We start from the raw sequence: 19,846 nt of genomic DNA on the forward strand, positions 1-19,846 counted from the left end.
TGTTGGTGTGGGGATGGAGATTCTAGCCTTGTGTTGGTGTGGGGATGGAGGTTCTAGCCTCGTGTTGGTGTGGGGATGGAGGTTCTAGCCTCGTGTTGGTGTGGGGATGGAGGTTTTAGCCTCGTGTTGGTGTGGGGATGGAGGTTCTAGCCTCGTGTTGGTGTGGGGATGGAGGTTCTAGCCTCGTGTTGGTAAGGGGATGGAGGTTCTAGCCTCGTGTTGGTGAGGGGATGGAGGTTCTAGCCTTGTGTTGGTGAGGGGATGGAGGTTCTAGCCTCGTGTTGGTGTGGGGATGGAGGTTCTAGCCTCGTGTTGGTAAGGGGATGGAGGTTCTAGCCTCGTGTTGGTGAGGGGATGGAGGTTCTAGCCTTGTGTTGGTGAGGGGATGGAGGTTCTAGCCTCGTGTTGGTGTGGGGATGGAGGTTCTAGCCTTGTGTTGGTGTGGGGATGGAGGTTCTAGCCTTGTGTTGGTGAGGGGATGGAGGTTCTAGCCTTGTGTTGGTGTGGGGATGGAGGTTCTAGCCTTGTGTTGGTGTGGGGATGGAGGTTCTAGCCTTGTGTTGGTGAGGGGATGAAGGTTCTAGCCTTGTGTTGGTGAGGGGATGGAGGTTCTAGCCTCGTGTTGGTGTGGGGATGGAGGTTCTAGCCTCGTGTTGGTAAGGGGATGGAGGTTCTAGCCTCGTGTTGGTGTGGGGATGGAGGTTCTAGCCTCGTGTTGGTGAGGGGATGGAGGTTCTAGCCTCGTGTTGGTGTGGGGATGGAGGTTCTAGCCTCGTGTTGGTGTGGGGATGGAGGTTCTAGCCTCGTGTTGGTGTGGGGATGGAGGTTCTAGCCTCGTGTTGGTAAGGGGATGGAGGTTCTAGCCTCGTGTTGGTGTGGGGATGGAGGTTCTAGCCTCGTGTTGGTGAGGGGATGGAGGTTCTAGCCTCGTGTTGGTGTGGGGATGGAGGTTCTAGCCTCGTGTTGGTGTGGGGATGGAGGTTCTAGCCTTGTGTTGGTGTGGGGATGGAGGTTCTAGCCTCGTGTTGGTGTGGGGATGGAGGTTCTAGCCTCGTGTTGGTAAGGGGATGGAGGTTCTAGCCTCGTGTTGGTGTGGGGATGGAGGTTCTAGCCTCGTGTTGGTGAGGGGATGGAGGTTCTAGCCTCGTGTTGGTGTGGGGATGGAGGTTCTAGCCTCGTGTTGGTGTGGGGATGGAGGTTCTAGCCTCGTGTTGGTGAGGGGATGGAGGTTCTAGCCTTGTGTTGGTGTGGGGATGGAGGTTCTAGCCTTGTGTTGGTGTGGGGATGGAGGTTCTAGCCTTGTGTTGGTGTGGGGATGGAGGTTCTAGCCTCGTGTTGGTGTGGGGATGGAGGTTCTAGTCTTGTGTTGGTGTGGTCGAGGTGTCTGTGTATTTCTGTATGAGTCTGGCTTCCTGAGGGATCATGTTGGGGACTCCGTCAATGATGGGATAGGCAATACCAAGCTCCTCGTTGATCAGCTCGTTGGTCTTAGCCTCGTACCTGTGGAGGGACAAGACCAAAATAATTATTATTCCATGACAACTGTACAATTATTTCAGTGTGTCACATTTACAACATGCAAGCTGAGGAAAAGGGAGTTTTTTAAGTACAGCAAAAATGAAAGCTAAACTCATATTTCCCACAACACCTGAACATTGCAACCGTACGTCACACGTGATAGTATTCAGCTCACTGTTAACCAAGTGACCTTCTCTTTTAGATAGTGTAACACGTCTGCTACCTCAATTCACCACAGTATTCATATGTATGGTCACATATTGTTGGTGCTTTGCAAGTGAGAAAACTTTAACGTCAAATAGTGGTGGAAACGCATTTCATATATTCCAACATGAAACTAGGAGCTGCTTCATTGTGTGGAGACATTGTCATGAAACGGATGCTGATGTTGGCCACATTCATCTCAGATTAACGTTAGCCAAATCACGTTTAGTTTGTCCTCTATCCGTCTCACCTCAGCGGCTTCTTGGACAGCGGACAGACCAGGAACTGGAGCAGCGAGCTATCAAAGGGCGGCTGCGCTTCGTCCTTCACATCCGAAAAGCTCCGGGCCGACACGGACACGGCTGTCAGCCTCTGTGTTGGAGCAGCAGTCCTCGTGCAGCGGGGAACACGTCCTGTTTCCGTCACCAATCTACCCACAACACTCCGAAACATGACCGAACTGTTACACAAGCTAGCGAGAACTCCCCGACGGGAAAACGGATGCAGAAATTGAACGGACAGGAAGCACAGACACTGTGTAACCGAAATATGAGTCCTCTTCCTGTACACTAAGAAGTGTTATCATTAGTTCCGCCTATCCCCCCTCTCAATCAAGTATGTGATACAGTTTCATTTGATCATCTCATGAACTATCTAGAGTACAGTCCTATTATTACGTTCTCTCTGCATCACGTTGAGACAGGATGCGCCTGGTTTTTGAAATATTACGTAGGTGAAAAAAGGTGAAACAAATAGATGAAGGTCGATGGGAGTAAAGCCATCTAAACATATATCAGGGTTTACAGCTGTTTCTAAGGTTACTCTATGTGAAGATAGATCGGTACTGGTTGAGGGAGGAGATTATTAATGTTCTCTCTAATAGTTATAATCTCATCATTAAAGAAGTTCATGAAGTCATCACTACTGAAGTCTAAAGGAATATACTCTCTGTCAGCCTGGCTACAGTGCTGAAGAGGAACCTGGGCTTGTTCTTATGTTTCTCTATTAATGATGAGTAATAAGCTGCTCTGGCATTACGGAGAGCCTTCTTATATGTCTTAAGACTGTCTCGCCAGACTAGCCGAGATTCTTCCAAGTTAGTGGAACGCCATGTTCTTTCAGGTTTTCCTGATGTTTGCTTTAGTTAGTGGGTTCGAGGGTTATACCATGGAGCGGACCTCCTTTGTTTTACTAACTTCTTCTTTAGAGGAGCAACAGAGTCTCGTGAGAGCCTGTTCTTTCTGTCTCAGCTCCCCTTGGTCTCCTGGTATGTGTGTCTGTCTTTTCTTCTGCATGCAACATCTAATTACACTATTTTCATCACCAATGTTGCTAATTGTTTACATCTCAGAGATTTGTTTCGTTAACATGATTTGATGAATTGTCTTGATCTTACATATCATTGTAACTGTCATACATGTGAGATGGAGAATGGTTGTTTCTACTGTTTCCTCATTTGTCCGTATGGTGGCAGTGTTGCACTGTTCAGCTCAGTAAAGCTAACTTTGTGTATGATTGGACCATAATGTGGATCCAGAATGTAAAAATAACTTTTTAATCAGCAAGACTACAATAATTATGTCATGTTTGTCATTAATGAATCGCACCTGAGTGCAATTTAGCCTTGGTGAGTAATATAGGATCAAGTATTGTTGTCCATTTCCTCAGAATAGTAAAATCACAGACACCAGATCAGTTAAATGGACTCTAGCTATCCATGTAGCGCCGTTCGAGTCTTTGGCGCTTTACAAACATATTTACTCACATGCACACAAGGTGCCACCTGCTCATCAGGAGCAACAGCAGTAACACACCTGTGTGTACAGGGATGGAACCACCGACCTTCTGATTAGTGTACCACCACTTTTCTAACTCCTCTATCAGTTGGGTTCAGAGAAGGAAACTAATGGAGGTACATATTTGTGAATTCCACATCAGTCACGGTTGAAGTTTGCAGGTTCATTTGATCCCCATAGACATCTTGAACTTGATTTCCCAGCAGGTTATATCTCTACAGTATCAGATATGATCAGAGAGCCATGTGCCAGCTTGAGCAGAATCCATATTGCTGAAGATATTGCTCTGAGACTTTCTTGGCAGGGCCCCAACTTGTTTTAAAACGGCTGCTAGCTGTAATATATCCCACCGCTTGGTACTTGACGGACCTGCTAATATCGTTTCTTTTCTTTCCCCAGCTACCAGGCCTTGAACACACTAGTGCAGCTGTGTATCTTTTTCCATTGGGTCTGTTTACTCATGAGAGGCGTCAATCATCTCCGACATTTCCCACAGTGCACCTGGACTGGAATGATCCTGCTGAGAGAGGATGACGTCTTTAAGTCACAATGAAAGGCACTGTACTGTAGCACAAGTGATTATTGATGTTTAATTTGAACATGAAGTAGTCACCTTGAAAATAAGACACAATTACATGCAGTTAAATAGCCTAAAATATGCGTTTGAGTTACAGTTAGTGCAACACCAAGGCCATGAAAACAGTGTTTTACCCCAACACACAAGAACAGAATGCATAAGTTGTCTTATGTATTCTGAGGAACATCTGGACATGACCAGCCACCACTCATCTCATTTAACACAACATTGCTCTTGAATTGCAGATGAAGTTTCTCAGTTGTGATGAGAGAGATATTAGGAGGGAACATTATCTCTGCCAAGAAAGCTGAGACGGGTTAACGGTCATTTCTCAAACGGTGAGCCAAAGAGATGTGGAAGAAAACTGCATTTGATATTTGCAATAACATAAAATGTAAAAAGATCCAATTCTGGAACATAACCTCAATCAACACTATGCAGTGTGGTTTACCCCACACAGTACAACCACCCACCGTCCAGATGGTCTAGTACCATCGGTATTTGAAAGAGTGTGTGCCTTATCACATCATGTATGCAGATGATCTGGTGATCTTTAGTCCTTCTAGCGCTGGTCTTCAGCAGCTCCTCACTATATGTACTGTGTACGGTGTGGAACATGACATCAAATACAACGCCAGTAAGAGTGCTATCCTGATCTGTAGAACTAAAGAGGACAAATGTCTAAACTTCCCTGACTTCAAATTGTCTGACAATAATCTTGGTGTCTGTAGTGAAGTCAAATATCTTGGTCATTTTTTAACAGAACACATGACTGACGATAACGACATTTCCAGGCAATGTGGTATGATGTATGCACAAGCAAACAGTCTCTCACGCAAGTCTGGTCTGTGTACAGATGGAGTGAAGATGTCTCTGTTCAGAGCATATTGTACTCCACTCTACACTGCACACTTGTGGTCAAACTACAGAACAAAGAGTTTACAGAGACTTCAAGTAGCGTACAATGACGCCATGAGAATACTTTTAAAGAGACCGAGATGGAGCAGTGCTGGTGAAATGTTTGTGGCTGCACGAGTCAACACTTTCCAAACAGTTTTAAGAAATCTCATGTACAAATTCATCTGTCGACTGAATGACTCTGTAAATGGGATCATACTTGTTTTAACCAACATAAGGTTTAGCACCACACGCTACCAGTCCAGCTGTTGCGACATTGGTACAGCTGTCTCTTTGTAAGGCATTGCTAGGCCTCCGTACTTTTATTGTTTGTGTCTGTTTTTTTATGTATCTGTCTGTATGGACCCCGAGTCTGAAATAAAGTCAGTCTATCTATCTATCTATCTGTCTATCTATCTATCTGTCTATCTGTCTGTCTGTCTGTCTGTCTGTCTGTCTGTCTGTCTGTCTGTCTGTCTGTCTGTCTGTCTGTCTGTCTGTCTGTCTGTCTGTCTGTCTGTCTGTCTGTCTATCTATCTATCTATCTGTCTGTCTGTCTGTCTGTCTGTCTGTCTGTCTGTCTGTCTGTCTGTCTGTCTATCTATCTATCTGTCTGTCTGTCTGTCTGTCTGTCTGTCTGTCTGTCTGTCTGTCTGTCTGTCTGTCTATCTATCTATCTATCTGTCTGTCTGTCTGTCTGTCTGTCTGTCTGTCTGTCTGTCTGTCTGTCTGTCTGTCTCCCTGTCTCCCTGTCTCCCTTTCATTTACATATCTACTGTGAGAAACACCTGAGGTTGTTCCTGGTGTTGTCTGTCTCTGGGGCGACATACTTGGTATAAGGAAGAACTCCGGAGTGCCACTCTCAGCTTTGCTGGCTTTGGGGCTCAATGTTGCTCTAAAGCAGCGGTTCCCAAACTTTTTAGGCCGCGCACCCCCTTCTACATCCCGACCGGGTTCGCGCACCCCCCCCCCCCCCCCCCCCATTAAAAAAAAAAAAAAAAAAAGACGCAACAGAGCCTTTTAAGCCTTCATAGCCGCATAAGAATCGGACCAATGAGAGAACAGTTTGCTCGCGCGTGGCATTTGTTTACAAGATTTAGTCCGCTGTTAAATGTTGCAGTGTGAACACAAACCGAACAAAGGAGCAAGTGCAACATTGTATCATATTAATCCCTGAATCGGAACAAAGCAAACGAACTGAAGGTGTGAAAACGCCCTGAAACACTGCAACAAAGTTTCAATAACTTTCAGTGACACAAGGCGTCACTTTTAAAGAGCAATCAGGATGTGAGGACACACGCACAGGCTCAGAGGCAGATTATCACATTTAATTTACAATTAAGCCAGGATGTCTTCGGACAAAGCATCGATGCGGCGCGACACAGTGTTGTTGGACACCGGGATCATGCACAACTTTTTTGCTTCTTTCTCCCCAATCATACATTCCACCATCTCTCTGGCAGCTGGCGAGCTCACGTCTTCAGTGATTGTGTGCGGTAGCCCCTTTCTCGCTATTCTGTAACCAGATATGAAGCCCGTAGTGCGTCATTTATAGACCAACACATGAATGAGACTGCAGTTGTTTTTGGCTGTTTTGTAACTCCTCCAATTTTGATTTAAAATATGTAAGGGGCTTTTGACTTGCACTGGCATGCTTGGTGTTCAGGTGGCGACGTAAATAAGAGCTTCAGACTGTTAGCCAGAACCTCACTGCACACCACGCACTGTGGCTTTGGGGAATCTGCGTTGCCAATACAAGTGAAGCCCAGACACAGATACTTTTCATCATATTTCCTCTTTTTTTCCCAGTCTGATGCTCACTCTCGTTTCCTCTTTTTTCACCTTGACTCCGCGATGGGCCGATGTGCTCCCGATTTGTCTGTGCAATCCCTTCCTCCTTCCTCCGTCTCATCTTCCTCTGACTCTGACTCGATTTCTTCTCCCGGTCTCTCCCCACGCACCTCTCCGTTCCCCTCGCCTCCGATTCCTCTCTCTCTCTCTGTCCCTCTCCTCTTTTATGACTGATAGCTTCAGATGTCCCACCTGACAGTTTTTAAATTAAAATTACATTTTTTTTTTATATTTAATATTATTACACCATCAGACCGCCATTACACTTTTCCTCTCGCGCACCCCCTAGAGGCAGCTCGCGCACCCCCAGGGGTGCGCGCACCCCACTTTGGGAATCCCTGCTCTAAAGCTTCCTTGTTCCTGTCGCTTGTGTTACGTTTCCAACAGCGAAAACCAAAATACGAGTGCAGAGGATGTTATGGAGGATTCTTTACAGCGTAGATGTTCGGCTGACTCGGAGATTCGGTTGTATTCAGCTGTAGAGAAGCCCCTCCAGGCTGCAGTGGAAGGATGAGGCTGGTGGGGCCCCTCCAGGCTGCAGTGGAAGGATGAGGCTGGTGGGGCCCCTCCAGGCTGCAGTGGAAGGATGAGGCTGGTGGGGCCCCTCCAGGCTGCAGTGGAAGGATGAGGCTGGTGGGGCCCCTCCAGGCTGCAGTGGAAGGACGAGGCTGGTGGGGCCCCTCCAGGCTGCAGTGGAAGGATGAGGCTGGTGGGGCCCCTCCAGGCTGCAGTGGAAGGATGAGGCTGGTGGGGCCCCTCCAGGCTGCAGTGGAAGGATGAGGCTGGTGGGGCCCCTCCAGGCTGCAGTGGAAGAATGAGGCTGGTGGGGCCCCTCCAGGCTGCAGTGGAAGGATGAGGCTGGTGGGGCCCCTCCAGGCTGCAGTGGAAGGATGAGGCTGGTGGGGCCCCTCCAGGCTGCAGTGGAAGAATGAGGCTGGTGGGGCCCCTCCAGGCTGCAGTGGAAGGACGAGGCTGGTGGGGCCCCTCCAGGCTGCAGTGGAAGGACGAGGCTGGTGGGGCCCCTCCAGGCTGCAGTGGAAGGATGAGGCTGGTGGGGCCCCTCCAGGCTGCAGTGGAAGGATGAGGCTGGTGGGGCCCCTCCAGGCTGCAGTGGAAGGATGAGGCTGGTGGGGCCCCTCCAGGCTGCAGTGGAAGGACGAGGCTGGTGGGGCCCCTCCAGGCTGCAGTGGAAGGATGAGGCTGGTGGGGCCCCTCCAGGCTGCAGTGGAAGGATGAGGCTGGTGGGGCCCCTCCAGGCTGCAGTGGAAGAATGAGACTGGTGGGGCCCCTCCAGGCTGCAGTGGAAGGATGAGACTGGTGGGGGGCCCTCCAGAATCATTCTGCTTAATGAATGTTAGCGTGGGCAGTTGTTGTTGGATGCTGTTGCCCACGACAACCCAGAGAGAGTGGTGTTCCTCCTCACTGGGACAGAGGGTTGCTGGAGACCTTCTTCAGGATCCCGAAGACAAACTGGAAAAGACAACCGAGACCCGCAGGGCGAGGACAACAGCGTGAGCCGACATGTCTATCTTACTCAGTGAAATAAGGATGTGTTTCTACCAAACCAGAGTTTCTCATTGTTGGAACAGTGGAAAGACTAACGGACAAATGGTTCAGCTGAGTTTGAATGAAGTGTTTAATAATGAGTTAACAAGGTTCAGCCCGTCTTAGTTCGACGTGAAAGACAAACTCAAGTTCAGAAGGTGTACGTTTGTTGTTTTCAGTTCAGGTGTTTTTAATATTTCCTTCACTGACGTTTTGCCTTATTTATTTTATTCATCAGATGTAGTCAAATCACCACTGGAGCGCATTGCATTGTGGTACATGGAGTCACAGCCGGCATGGCTCTGCAGCAGGAGAGGTCAGCTTTCTCGGTCAGTATAGCAGCTCTGGGGAATTGATTTTATCAGTGGACTTCATTTACCATCAGCACTGATTGGACATCCACACAAAAGGTTTCCCTCTAATACTTCTGTTTTTAGCAGCTTTTAACAAACTCTGTTTCCACAAGCCCGAAGCCCCCGACATGGCCGAAACAAACACGGGACAGGAATGACATGTGCTTCAGACAGCAGAGATTACAGCCAAAGAGGCCAAAGATGACGTTAGAACAGTGGTTCCCAAACTTTTTAGGCCACGCACCCCCTTCTACATCCCGACTGGGTTCACGCACCCCCAATCCCCCCCCCCCCCCCCACACACACACACCTTAAAAAAAAAAGCAACAGAGCCGCATAAAAATCGGACCAATGAGAGAACAGTTTGCTCGCGCGTGGCGTTTGTTTACAAGATAAAAAACACAAAAACTCTTCCTGCACCGTGCCTTCGAAAAGGTAACGGACGTAACGTTACGAAGGTAACGGACGATTGGCCAGATTGGCCACATCTGTAGGCTCGTCTACTTGCAGAGAGTAAAACTCACTCTTCTTCACGCGACCGACCAATGTAGCCAGGATGTCTTCGGACAAAGCATCGATGCGAGCGACAGTGTTGTTGGACACCGGGATCACGTCCAACTTTTTCGCTTCTCTCTCTCCAATCATACATTCCACCATCTCTTTAACATTTTTCCCTCTCCACCACCGCCTCTCCTTCTCCCTATTACGCGGTCAGAATACTACCACAACACACCGCCTGTCTCCGGCAGAAATGCGCTCATCCACGCACGGGAATAACACAGAGTTGTAATATATACCTCCATAACACCCCGCCACTCTCGGCTCATACCTCCCCAGCAACGAGGCACATCACCCGGTCACAATACCTCCAGAATGTCCCCCGGGTGAAATCCGGGACTTGGTTTTATGGTTCCGAGTGGCGCGCGCTCACCCGTTGGCGCTGGGACGCGAGGTCTCCAGCCGCCCCCGCCGTGAGGCACCCGATCGTCAGGTCTTCAGCCCTCGGAACAGGCCGCGGGTCAACAACTCGTGGGTGGCGGGGCAGAGGCGAGGCAGATCACAGAAAAATAATAAAGACTTGAGTATGGCAAAGATATGTTGATGAGAAACGTATTTGTACGTCAAACACAAACGTAATCAGGGAGAAAATACGTTCGTGGTAAAACGTAATTGAGAATGCATTTTAGTTTTGGGGGAACGTAATTTTTAGGAGACAGGACTGCACCGCCATTACATTTTTCCTCTCGCGCACCCCCTAGAGGCAGCTCGCGCACCCCCAGGGGTGCGCGCACCACACTTTGGGAATCCCTGCGTTAGAAGATGCTGTTGTTGTCGAGACATTGCCGTGTTCACATCATGTTGTTTAGACCAGGGGTTCTTAACCTTTTTGACCTCGGGGCCCAACTTTTCAAGTACAAAGTGCCCCGGGGCCCACTCTGACTATATACATCAAAAGTGTCAGAAAACCTGTAGGTCATACAGAAACAGAGCAGTGGGCCTTTGGAGTCAGTAAAAATTTAAGATTTTTGTCCGCATAAAATAAAAAAGTATCTTTCAGTATAAATAACTGCCTGTGGCTGTATCTGTACAGGTAAAGGGCAGTATAGGGCTGTAACTACACTATCAGTGAACAACTGCCTCAAATTTGAAGAATTGGACAAAGTATGACCATTCTACAGAGTTTCTTCCATGAAGAGATGATACAATGTGATGATCACAAAGACATTTATTTGTCATGTGTATGTAAACCTGCATACACAACAAGAAGCCCAACAGGCTTTCCCACGAGCGCTGGATGTTTCGTCGCTACGTGTCGCTTTATTTCTGAAGGCTTCAGTGCTTCGTTTGATAGCATTAGCTCACATTCCACACACTGAGCCCTCGGCTCTGCCTCGTTGCCTCCGTTCACAAAGCCGTACTTAAGAAAGTCAGGGTTGTACTTGCACACACATTTAGACTTTTGGGGGGTATGGCACCACTGTCGTCTTCATTTTTTCTTTTTAATAACTTATCCATAACTTTCGCTACAGGCTAGCGGCTAGCTGAGTGTCTTCTTCTGCTTATTGCAGCTTGTTAAACAACTGACTTACGCATTACCGCCACCAGGTGGTGGGAAGCTATATTGTAACTGACCGTCTCATGGATAACATTAATATCTCTTGTGTCTTCAATTGATAACCTATGCGGTCCCGCGGCCCTCGCGGCCCACAGGTGCAAAACTGAAAGTTTTTCGCGGCCCTCTAGGTGGCGGCCCTATGGTTAAGAATCACTGGTTTAGACCGTAACTAAAGAAACGTTTGCCTCAGCCTCCCAGTTGAAATTCTGAGATATGTGGAATTTGAACTGACTTGACAAAAGGAATTTCAGAGATGTCAGCGGTTTGTAAGGTGGCAGCAAAGCCAGTGTTGCTGGTTTCATCTCAACAAAGTCCAATATTATCATTTTTGCTATCAGAAACAATGTATAACTCCCTCTTAATGTGCTAAACTGTCTAGATTTACTTGTTAATACAAATAAGTCATGCTACTTTAGGCTGATACAAGGGTGTGGCTAATGCTAGCACTAAGGGTAACCATCTCAGAGCAATGAAGTCAAAATAACAAGGTTTTTGTGTTTCTTTGCATTCGGTCCAAAATGCGTGAATGCAGCATAAAGCAGAAACAGTTACAATGATGTTCACCTTCGCTCCAGTAAAACCTCATGGGAGATGTAGTTTATTTGTATGCTGACAAATACATTGTTGTTTAACTTTGTGAAAGCTGCTATCATCAATATTGTCATGTTAACTCTGGATCACATGACTAGTGACAGGAAGAAACCCAGAGAGCATCCAGAGAGCATCCAGAGAGCATCCAGAGAGCATCCAGAGAGCTTCCAGAGAGCATCCAGAGAGCTTCCAGAGAGCTTCCAGAGAGCATCCAGAGAGCTTCCAGAGAGGATCCAGAGAGCATCCAGAGAGCATCCAGAGAGCTTCCAGAGAGCTTCCAGAGAGCATCCAGAGAGCATCCAGAGAGCTTCCAGAGAGCATCCAGAGAGCATCCAGAGAGCTTCCAGAGAGCATCCAGAGAGCATCCAGAGAGCATCCAGAGAGCTTCCAGAGAGCTTCCAGAGAGCATCCAGAGAGATTCCAGAGAGCTTCCAGAGAGCATCCAGAGAGCTTCCAGAGCGACCCCAGAGAGCATCCAGAGAGCTTCCAGAGCGACCCCAGAGAGCATCCAGAGAGCTTCCAGAGAGCATCCAGAGAGCTTCCAGAGAGCTTCCAGAGAGCATCCAGAGAGCTTCCAGAGCGACTCCAGAGAGCATCCAGAGAGCACCCAGAGAGCATCCAGAGAGCTTCCAGAGAGCACCCAGAGAGCATCCAGAGAGCTTCCAGAGAGCATCCAGAGAGCATCCAGGGAGCATCCAGAGCGACTCCAGAGAGCATCCAGGACGTACAGTCATGAGGTGCACAGACCAAAGAAATGCTACTCCAAAGGAACACTCCGTTTGATACAAAAGATGCTCTGGACCTGCAGCTAAATAAGTTGTTTGTTAACAGAAGGTGAATTTATGTCAGTGTTGTTGTCTCATGTGGTCAAAATGATCATTAATGTAGGTTTAAAATCACCACTGGGTAGTGAAGATGCTGCTCCTTCATCATAAGCTTCTGCACAGACTGATGTAAGAATGAGGGATAGCACTGAGTTACAGAAGCTAGTGGAACGGGCTAGCTGGGACTTCAGCTCTCTATTCCATTGCAGCGTGCAGCTTCCTCAGCTCCACGTGATAACCAGCGATCTGTGGAATGGAAATGAGATCTATGGAGCTCACAGTGTGATGCTGCCAGAATCATGTTGCTGCACATGTTGGGGGGATACTGACACAAGGATGGCCGTGTGAATCAGTGCTTCTGCTTCGATGGGTTGGTGCTAATGACACATACCAGAGTACAGTAACTGAGGACAGTCCTGTTCAAGCCGTCACAGTGTCCTGACTTATGTCACCTGATGAAAGTCCGTCTACCGAAACGTTGTCACCACCGATCTCTGAAGGCAAGTGAAGAAGACAGTGTGCAGGAGTTTTTTGTCCTATATACCGACTCATATCTCTAAAATATGTAAAAAAAAGAAGAAGACACTTGAATGGGAGTCAGCGCGGTCCCCTCACCAACAGGCGGCTCGGACTTGGCAGGAAAGTTAGTGTCTCCCTGCCAAAGCTGTTACAACACTAATTACGGGGGAAAGGATGCCTCATCATCTCCCTGCTGTCATAACCAATGCTACTCAGCACTTCACGGGCAATTGCGCCGCAGATTGGCGTGGTGCATCAGACCTGGCTGAGCTATATATGGAAATGTGCACAAGGCCCTGTGTCCCAGTGTGGGAGACTGTTTGTATGTTATACACCATTGTGTGTTTTCTGCATGCAGGAGTTCCTCACAGAGAATTCACAGCAGCTTCTTCTCATGCCTCTCTGTAGTTCCCTATGAGTGGGAGGAAAGGCCGTGCTTGGAAGGCAGCAGCGCGGGCGTCACACGCTCAGCAGCAGCAGAGCGAGGGGCTTCTCTTCTGACTGACTCTTCATCAGGCCCACTCTTCATCAGGCCCACTCCTCCCAGCGATATGTCACGGGCTGGCTGATGACTTCTTAGTTCTTCAGGTCCGTTCTCCTGGTGTGTACTGAGGTGACATCGTCAAGTGAACAGTAGCGACTAGACTGAGCTTTCACTGCCTGCTGCTGATATTTCATGCTTCTTATCCTATTTCTTCTCCAGGCAGCTGTCGTGGTGAACAGACAGGTTTCTGTGTTTCATGATGATAGAGTGAGTCTGCCAGGCTTGCACGTCAAAATAGAATATTTTCTCATTAGTCTAATTACCATTGACCCATATACTGAGTTTATGGTAATGCAAATGACACATAACCACGTTCCAACAATATTAACAAAGTAAAAGCCTTCTTTTCCACATTTTATGATCTCACCTTGTTTGTAGGAATCACGTATAAATCCGTGTTATACCTGCCCATCACCCAGCCAACTCAAGTTATATTTGCATAACTGCAATGATAACTGATACTTTGAATTTGACCTCTGCTCTACATACAGAATGAGAATAAAACGTGAACATAATGTATTCTTCTGTTCCCTGTATATATGGCCCACAGGGACCTTTCCTGCAGAATGAGAATCTTCTGATGAAATTGAATATAATGTAATTCTATAGTGAGCTGGTTTCCTTGTAGGTTTTATCCAATTAGAAATGGGAGATTGATTTTTTGAATTTCCAGGATAGCTTTCATTTTCATGCTGAAATGTTGCTGATGTTACATTTTCTGCCTAATCTGATAACCAGATCCCCAAGCACTTCCGTCTCCTCCCGTCTTTCTTGTCTCCCATGGACCCTTAATCGTCCTCTCTCATGCCCTTTCCTCCTCTTTCTGCACCACTTACTTACCACTCATTGCTGCTGCAGCACACTGCATAATATTTGGGGCTGCTCCAGGACCTCTTGTGTTTGCAGAGCCTCACACTTTCTCAGAAGGCCCTTTATTACCTGTTTTATGCTGCCACTGCCTGCCCGCTGACTCACTGGCTCCAGGCCTGTAGGGGACGCTAGTGATAACACAGCTGCTACCAGAGACCAGAAACACAGCGGTGGAAAACAGTTTGCTCACGTTTAGTGTTCTGGATGGTGTGTTTGGCTAACAGCTAACGGAACTACCAGTGCACACTCTCTAACTCTCTAAAAGCTGAACTCTCTAAAATCTCTCCCTCCTCTCTTTTAAGACTCCCCATGTCCAACTGCTGCTAAATACAGATTGATAGCTTTTTTTTTTTTTTTTTCTCTTATTATATATATTTATTGTCAAAATGTTTTTTAATGTTTTTTAATCTATTGCACTGTATTCACTTTATATGTTTATGTTGGACTAGAGCGAAACGTCTTTTCAACTCCCCTGTATGTTCAGTACATTGTGGAATTGACAATAAAGCAAACTTTGAACTTTGAACTTTGAACACACTGCTGCACGTCGCAGCCACTCAGCCGCTGCTGTTTTGACTGTATGAAGTGTTCTGTACGAGGCCTTGGAGCTCATTGCTTGTATGTTACACGTCCGCTTGTTTATGAGTTTGAATGGAGTCTGTTCGATGACGCTTTACATCACAGGTTTCATTCTGTCCCCACACTTCTTCTCTCTTCAAAACATTCCACTGCCAACAGAGATGAAAAGCTAGGCTTGTGCTAATTCACCTGTTTGATGGACAAGCACAGATCCAATCAAGCGGTGCTCTTCAATTAGGCTTCCGTGGTCACCTGGCAACAGTGTTAACAAAGTGTTCTCTCAATTAAGTCAACAGTGGCTCAGTGGAAGCGTGAGCCAATGAGGCGTGAGCAAAGGTTGACGCTGCATCATTAGCGCTCCCTTCAAGGCACCGGAGTGCCTTGCTGGCTTTAATCAGTCAGTTGCCGTTAAGTGCTACGTTGCCACACTGGTGTGTGTGTGTGTGTGTGTGTGTGTGCATGCTCACGGCTCATTGGATGTGCTGCGTTTACAGGGCCTTTGATGTTATGAGAGGCTATGAGACTTGTTTATGAGGTATTCATGGTCACTCCCCCAAACAATATAGGTGCAGGGTTTCGGCTTTTATGGCAAGTCATCCATGGAAATACTTTATTGCTCATTGAGACAATGAGTAAAGTGGTTTTGATGACTGGGCATACTCATGCATCATTGTAATCCTTTAAGAAGGCCGGATTCCTCGCATCCTCTCTATAATGGTATCTATTAAAAGAGGGGGAAGTGAATTATAGGGAGGGAAGGAAGAGGCCTGAGTGAGGATTGACAGGAAGAGGGAGGGACAGCAGAGGGGATGACAGTGTGAAGGAGGGAATGAGTGAGACGGAGAGAAAGAGAGTGAGTCCATCCAGCTCCTCAGTGCTCTAACGAGACAGCACGTTGTGGCCTGGAGGTGATCATTTGTGGATCCTCAGAGGCTGTGAGGCTGCAGAGGCCCACATATCTGCCCCCGGTTTAGCTGAACTACAGAAGACTGCACAAACTGCACCAATCATATGTTTCCTTTTTATTCAGTGTTTCCCCAGGCTGTCATATTTTTCAATGTCGTAAACCTTTGGAGCCTTTGGCCGTCATGAGAAGCTCAGGTTCTCCACTGAAACCCAGACGGTTGACAAGTTAGCAGCTCCCAGCACTCATCACGACTCATGATGAAATGTGCTCTAAAGGTCAAGGAAACCTCAAAGCAGAGCTGTTTATAAATGGAGCGAAGCCAAGTCTCAAGTTTGTGATAACAAGTCACAGGTCAGTTGTGACAAGGACAAGTACCAAGCCTAGTACCTAGTCCATGACACTCAGTCAAGTCTCAAGTCTTTTCAGAGCAAGTCACAAGTCCAAGTCAGTTGAGAGAAGTGTAAATCAAGTCTCAAGTCAGTTCGGCCTCGTCTCACATATCCAGCGCTCTCTCCACACTGCCAGAGCTGGAGAGAGCGCTTTAGTGCAAAGTGCCATCACTGCTTGTGTTTGTAAGGGAGAGAGACACAATCAAGGATGAACTCAGCTGAGGATAATGAAGCCTCTTCCCAGCACCGTCCCCGAACCACTCCCCCACTCTGTCCCCCTGCAGCTGAGCCCAACCACGACCGTCCGTCACCACAGATACTTACACATTAATGAGTAGTAAAAACCTAATAACGTAAGACACGGCACTTCAAGGGACCATAGTAAAAACTATTTTGATTTGATGAAGCTCGACAGTTCCCTTCAGTTCTATGAAGCCTGTTAGCATCTTTCACCTTGCTTGGTTCTCTGGTCCACAGCTAGCCGTTGGGCTCTGACGTGTCTGACGTGTCTGTGTGATGTGAAGAGGGTCGCTCATAGTGACCAACCCATCACCCGACTCTGCAGCTCTCCTGGAGAGTTTAGCCGTCTTTTAGCTTGATCTTTTTACAGCCAGACACTTTCGGTTCATTCTCCCTTTTATCAACCGGTGTTCTGCCACAGAAAGTTAGCATCTAGCTGGCAAAGACAGACACAAATCTATCAGCTAATAAATGCTATTGTTGCTCTGTGTGTGCTGGATGTGTGTTTGTTTGTTAACACATTCACTATATCAACTTGAATCCTGTAGTACAGAACGTTTACCTCCTCCTGTGGCAGAGAGAGTAATCACACAAACTCTCTACACATTCCTATGACGGATGCCGGCTTGTCTCACACGCCACAACCTCAGCATACTGCGGAGTACAGAGCGCCGAGCCCGGTGGTGGTCGCTTCATCAGCTCTAAGGCTACATCCACACCAAAAAATATGACAAAATAATACAATAGTTTTCAATAAGATCTTCCTCTATAAACTCAAACAGACACATTTTGTGGAAAGTTTTAATTTTCAGACTTAGTTACAACACTGCAGGTCATTCTCTCTCTCTCTCTCTCTCTCTCTCTCTCTCTCTCTCTCTCTCACATCAGATTTACTTTAAGATGAACACTTAGACATAATAGTTGACTAGACTATGGGTCAATGAATATGGTCAACACACGTCTGTCACTCGTTGCCTCTCGGTTTCGTTGTTGTCTGTTGTCACTCGTAGCTCTGCTGGTGACTGAAGTCTGTCCGACTGGAGAGCATTCCATGTTTAGTTCCTTTATAGTTTACCCTGTGCTAGACGCGCCGCTGGACTCGCCGCTGGACGCGCCGCTGGACGCGCCGCTGGACGCGCCGCTGGACGCGCCGCTGGACGCGCCGCTGGATGCGCCGCTGGACGCGCCGCTGGAAGCGCCGCTGGAAGCGCCGCTGGACGCGCCGCTGGACGCGCCGCTGGACGCGCCGCTGGACGCGCCGCTGGACGCGCCGCTGGAAGCGCCGCTGGAAGCGCCGCTGGACTCGCGGCTCACTAATGGCTCCAAAAACAGCTACTGGACAACAGCTGCTAGTAAAGACAAGAAGGTCAGCAGCACCTGTCATCAGTTGTCCGTGTTGAATTAACCTGGTAGTCTGTCGATAATCAAGGCTGTTGTTGTTTGTGATTTTCCGGGAAAGACTGACGTGATTGGGGCGTGACCAATCAGGGAAGGACACGTCGCGACTGCTAAGAACCGATCAAGCAATCAATGTGATCTACGTCATCGTTTCCAAACGAATGCGTTTACTCTGGCCTAGTGTGGACGCTCAGTATAAACATAGCAAAAGATATGCGTGTTCAAATGGAGAGGTAGTAGTGTGGACATGGCCTATGTGAGCTTGTTCATTCATTCATGTCAACGTTGTGTTTACAGCTTGTTGCTCTGCTACCTAAAACAATACGCAGGTTTACATTTAGCTGATTATGAGCACTTCCCCTATCAGAGGCTACTTCTACCGGAGACAATCTGATGACTACTTCCATCACAGGCCTTTAATATGCAGCACAGTCACAACATGTCTGCATGCTATCAGCTAATCCACCACGTGCTTCAGCATATTATATAAATATATATATGTTGACCAGTGACTGAACCTTCACTGCAGAGGTGCAAAGAGACAGACACGCAGGCAGGACAGGTTTTGTCATTATCATTTTTTTACTGTTGGTACCAGTTTAAATAAACTAATAAAATAGTTTGGGCATTTTCATGACTTCATATATCAACAGCTTCCCAAACATTTAGATACTTTAAAATTTTCAAGATTTACAAACCTGAGCCACAGAGACGGAGGATGAACGGATGCTTTGGTAACGGATGCTACACAGTAGCCAACAGAAGAGAAACACAAGTTACCGCTGTGCTTCTATACCGCAGTGGGCTGTGATTGAACAAAGAAGCGTTTTGAATACATAATAGCAGATTAATAATGAATTCTGTTTTTGTCTTGAGTTATTGATAGAGATTGTTTAAAATTGATTGCAAAACAGTTTGATCTAATTAAGAGCTTTATGACAGTGTGTAACTTTTGGAGATATTTAAATGTACAGAAACTTAGTGATCAGTAGAGTACGCAAGTGTAAAGTCAGCAAAAGCAGAATGTATTGATACATAAACCATACATCCAGACATTACATCGTCCAGTCACTCAACCCAGTCTGACTTTGTCCCTGAACTCTGTGCAAGCAACACGCATGCACATAACAACTATATTCTGTGGATAATTATTATGAAAAAAAATGTAATTCCTCTTTTATTTTACAATATTTATAATGTATTTGTATGGCTGTGGATAATATTTATAATAAATTCTACATAATAACTTTTTGTGCTGAACTCATGTGCTCCCACGGTGCGACCTACATACATCTCTAATCTTGAGTAATTAAATGCGGGACGGATCCCTTCTTCATGCGCATGAATTACATTTTGTGAAAAAAAGAATTATCATGCAAAGAAATTATTCTTTGTGTGATAAAGATTTCTTTACAAAATATCTTTTTCTGTGCACAAATTGTCCCATTGTGCACTCAGAGTAAACTCGGACATGTCTTTGGGTTTTCGGGATGAGCTGACTGAGGAGGACAGCACAGGGTGCTTATCTTTGTTTGTCTACATTCTGCATCCTCCTGCTAGTTAGCTGCAGATTAAAGATGGTAGAAAGCCATGCGATGACAAGCTGGGTCCCTCTTCAGGGGCTGCGTCCTAAGAAGACCAGTCCTTCAGAGGACTTCACCTCCTCCTGGAATGAGATGAGAGATGGTTCATCTGAGAGGCACTGGGAGGTCTTCCCCCAAACTCTTTGTGCATTCTGGCTGTCTTGAACATCTCGTAAAGTCAGTCATTCGTTCTCCACCAAACATGTGGTCTCAGAGAGACAATGCATTGAACCGGTGTAAACTCTCAAATCTGACACATATGAATGAAATGGATTTTAGAATGACATGTCAAAGATTATTCTTGTTTTAGGGATTTCTTTAGGGAACTGTGAAAGTGTAAATGTCTCGTCTGTGTGCATCTTTAAATGAGACACCAGTTTAAACCTGACAACGTGCTGCAGAACACGTAGTGAACATCTCCACCACTGCTTCTGCAATTAGCAATTATTGTTTTGTTTGTTGGTTAAAGGTCAGTTAATGATGGATTAATAGTAATAATTAGACAGTGGTCATAAGGATGTTGTTATGAGGACAGTGTTTGATCA

The 19,846-nt window shown here is 46.8% G+C and overlaps 1 protein-coding gene across 1 annotated transcript; it reads right to left on the reverse strand.

Annotated features, from left to right (window-relative positions):
- Positions 1-1,100: 1,100 nt before the first annotated feature.
- On the reverse strand, positions 1,101-2,217 carry pyurf (PIGY upstream open reading frame). Its single transcript, XM_079270697.1, has 2 exons — positions 1,973-2,217; positions 1,101-1,500 (listed from the first exon to the last, which is right to left on the reverse strand). Exons 1-2 carry the CDS (start codon positions 2,173-2,175, stop codon positions 1,356-1,358), a joined length of 348 nt encoding a protein of 115 aa, XP_079126823.1. The 5' UTR covers positions 2,176-2,217; the 3' UTR covers positions 1,101-1,355.
- Positions 2,218-19,846: the final 17,629 nt, after the last annotated feature.

The sequence above is a fragment of the Melanostigma gelatinosum genome (genome assembly GCF_949748355.1).
Source record: "Melanostigma gelatinosum genome assembly, chromosome: 1".
In the NCBI taxonomy this organism is placed as follows: Eukaryota; Metazoa; Chordata; class Actinopteri; order Perciformes; family Zoarcidae; genus Melanostigma; species Melanostigma gelatinosum.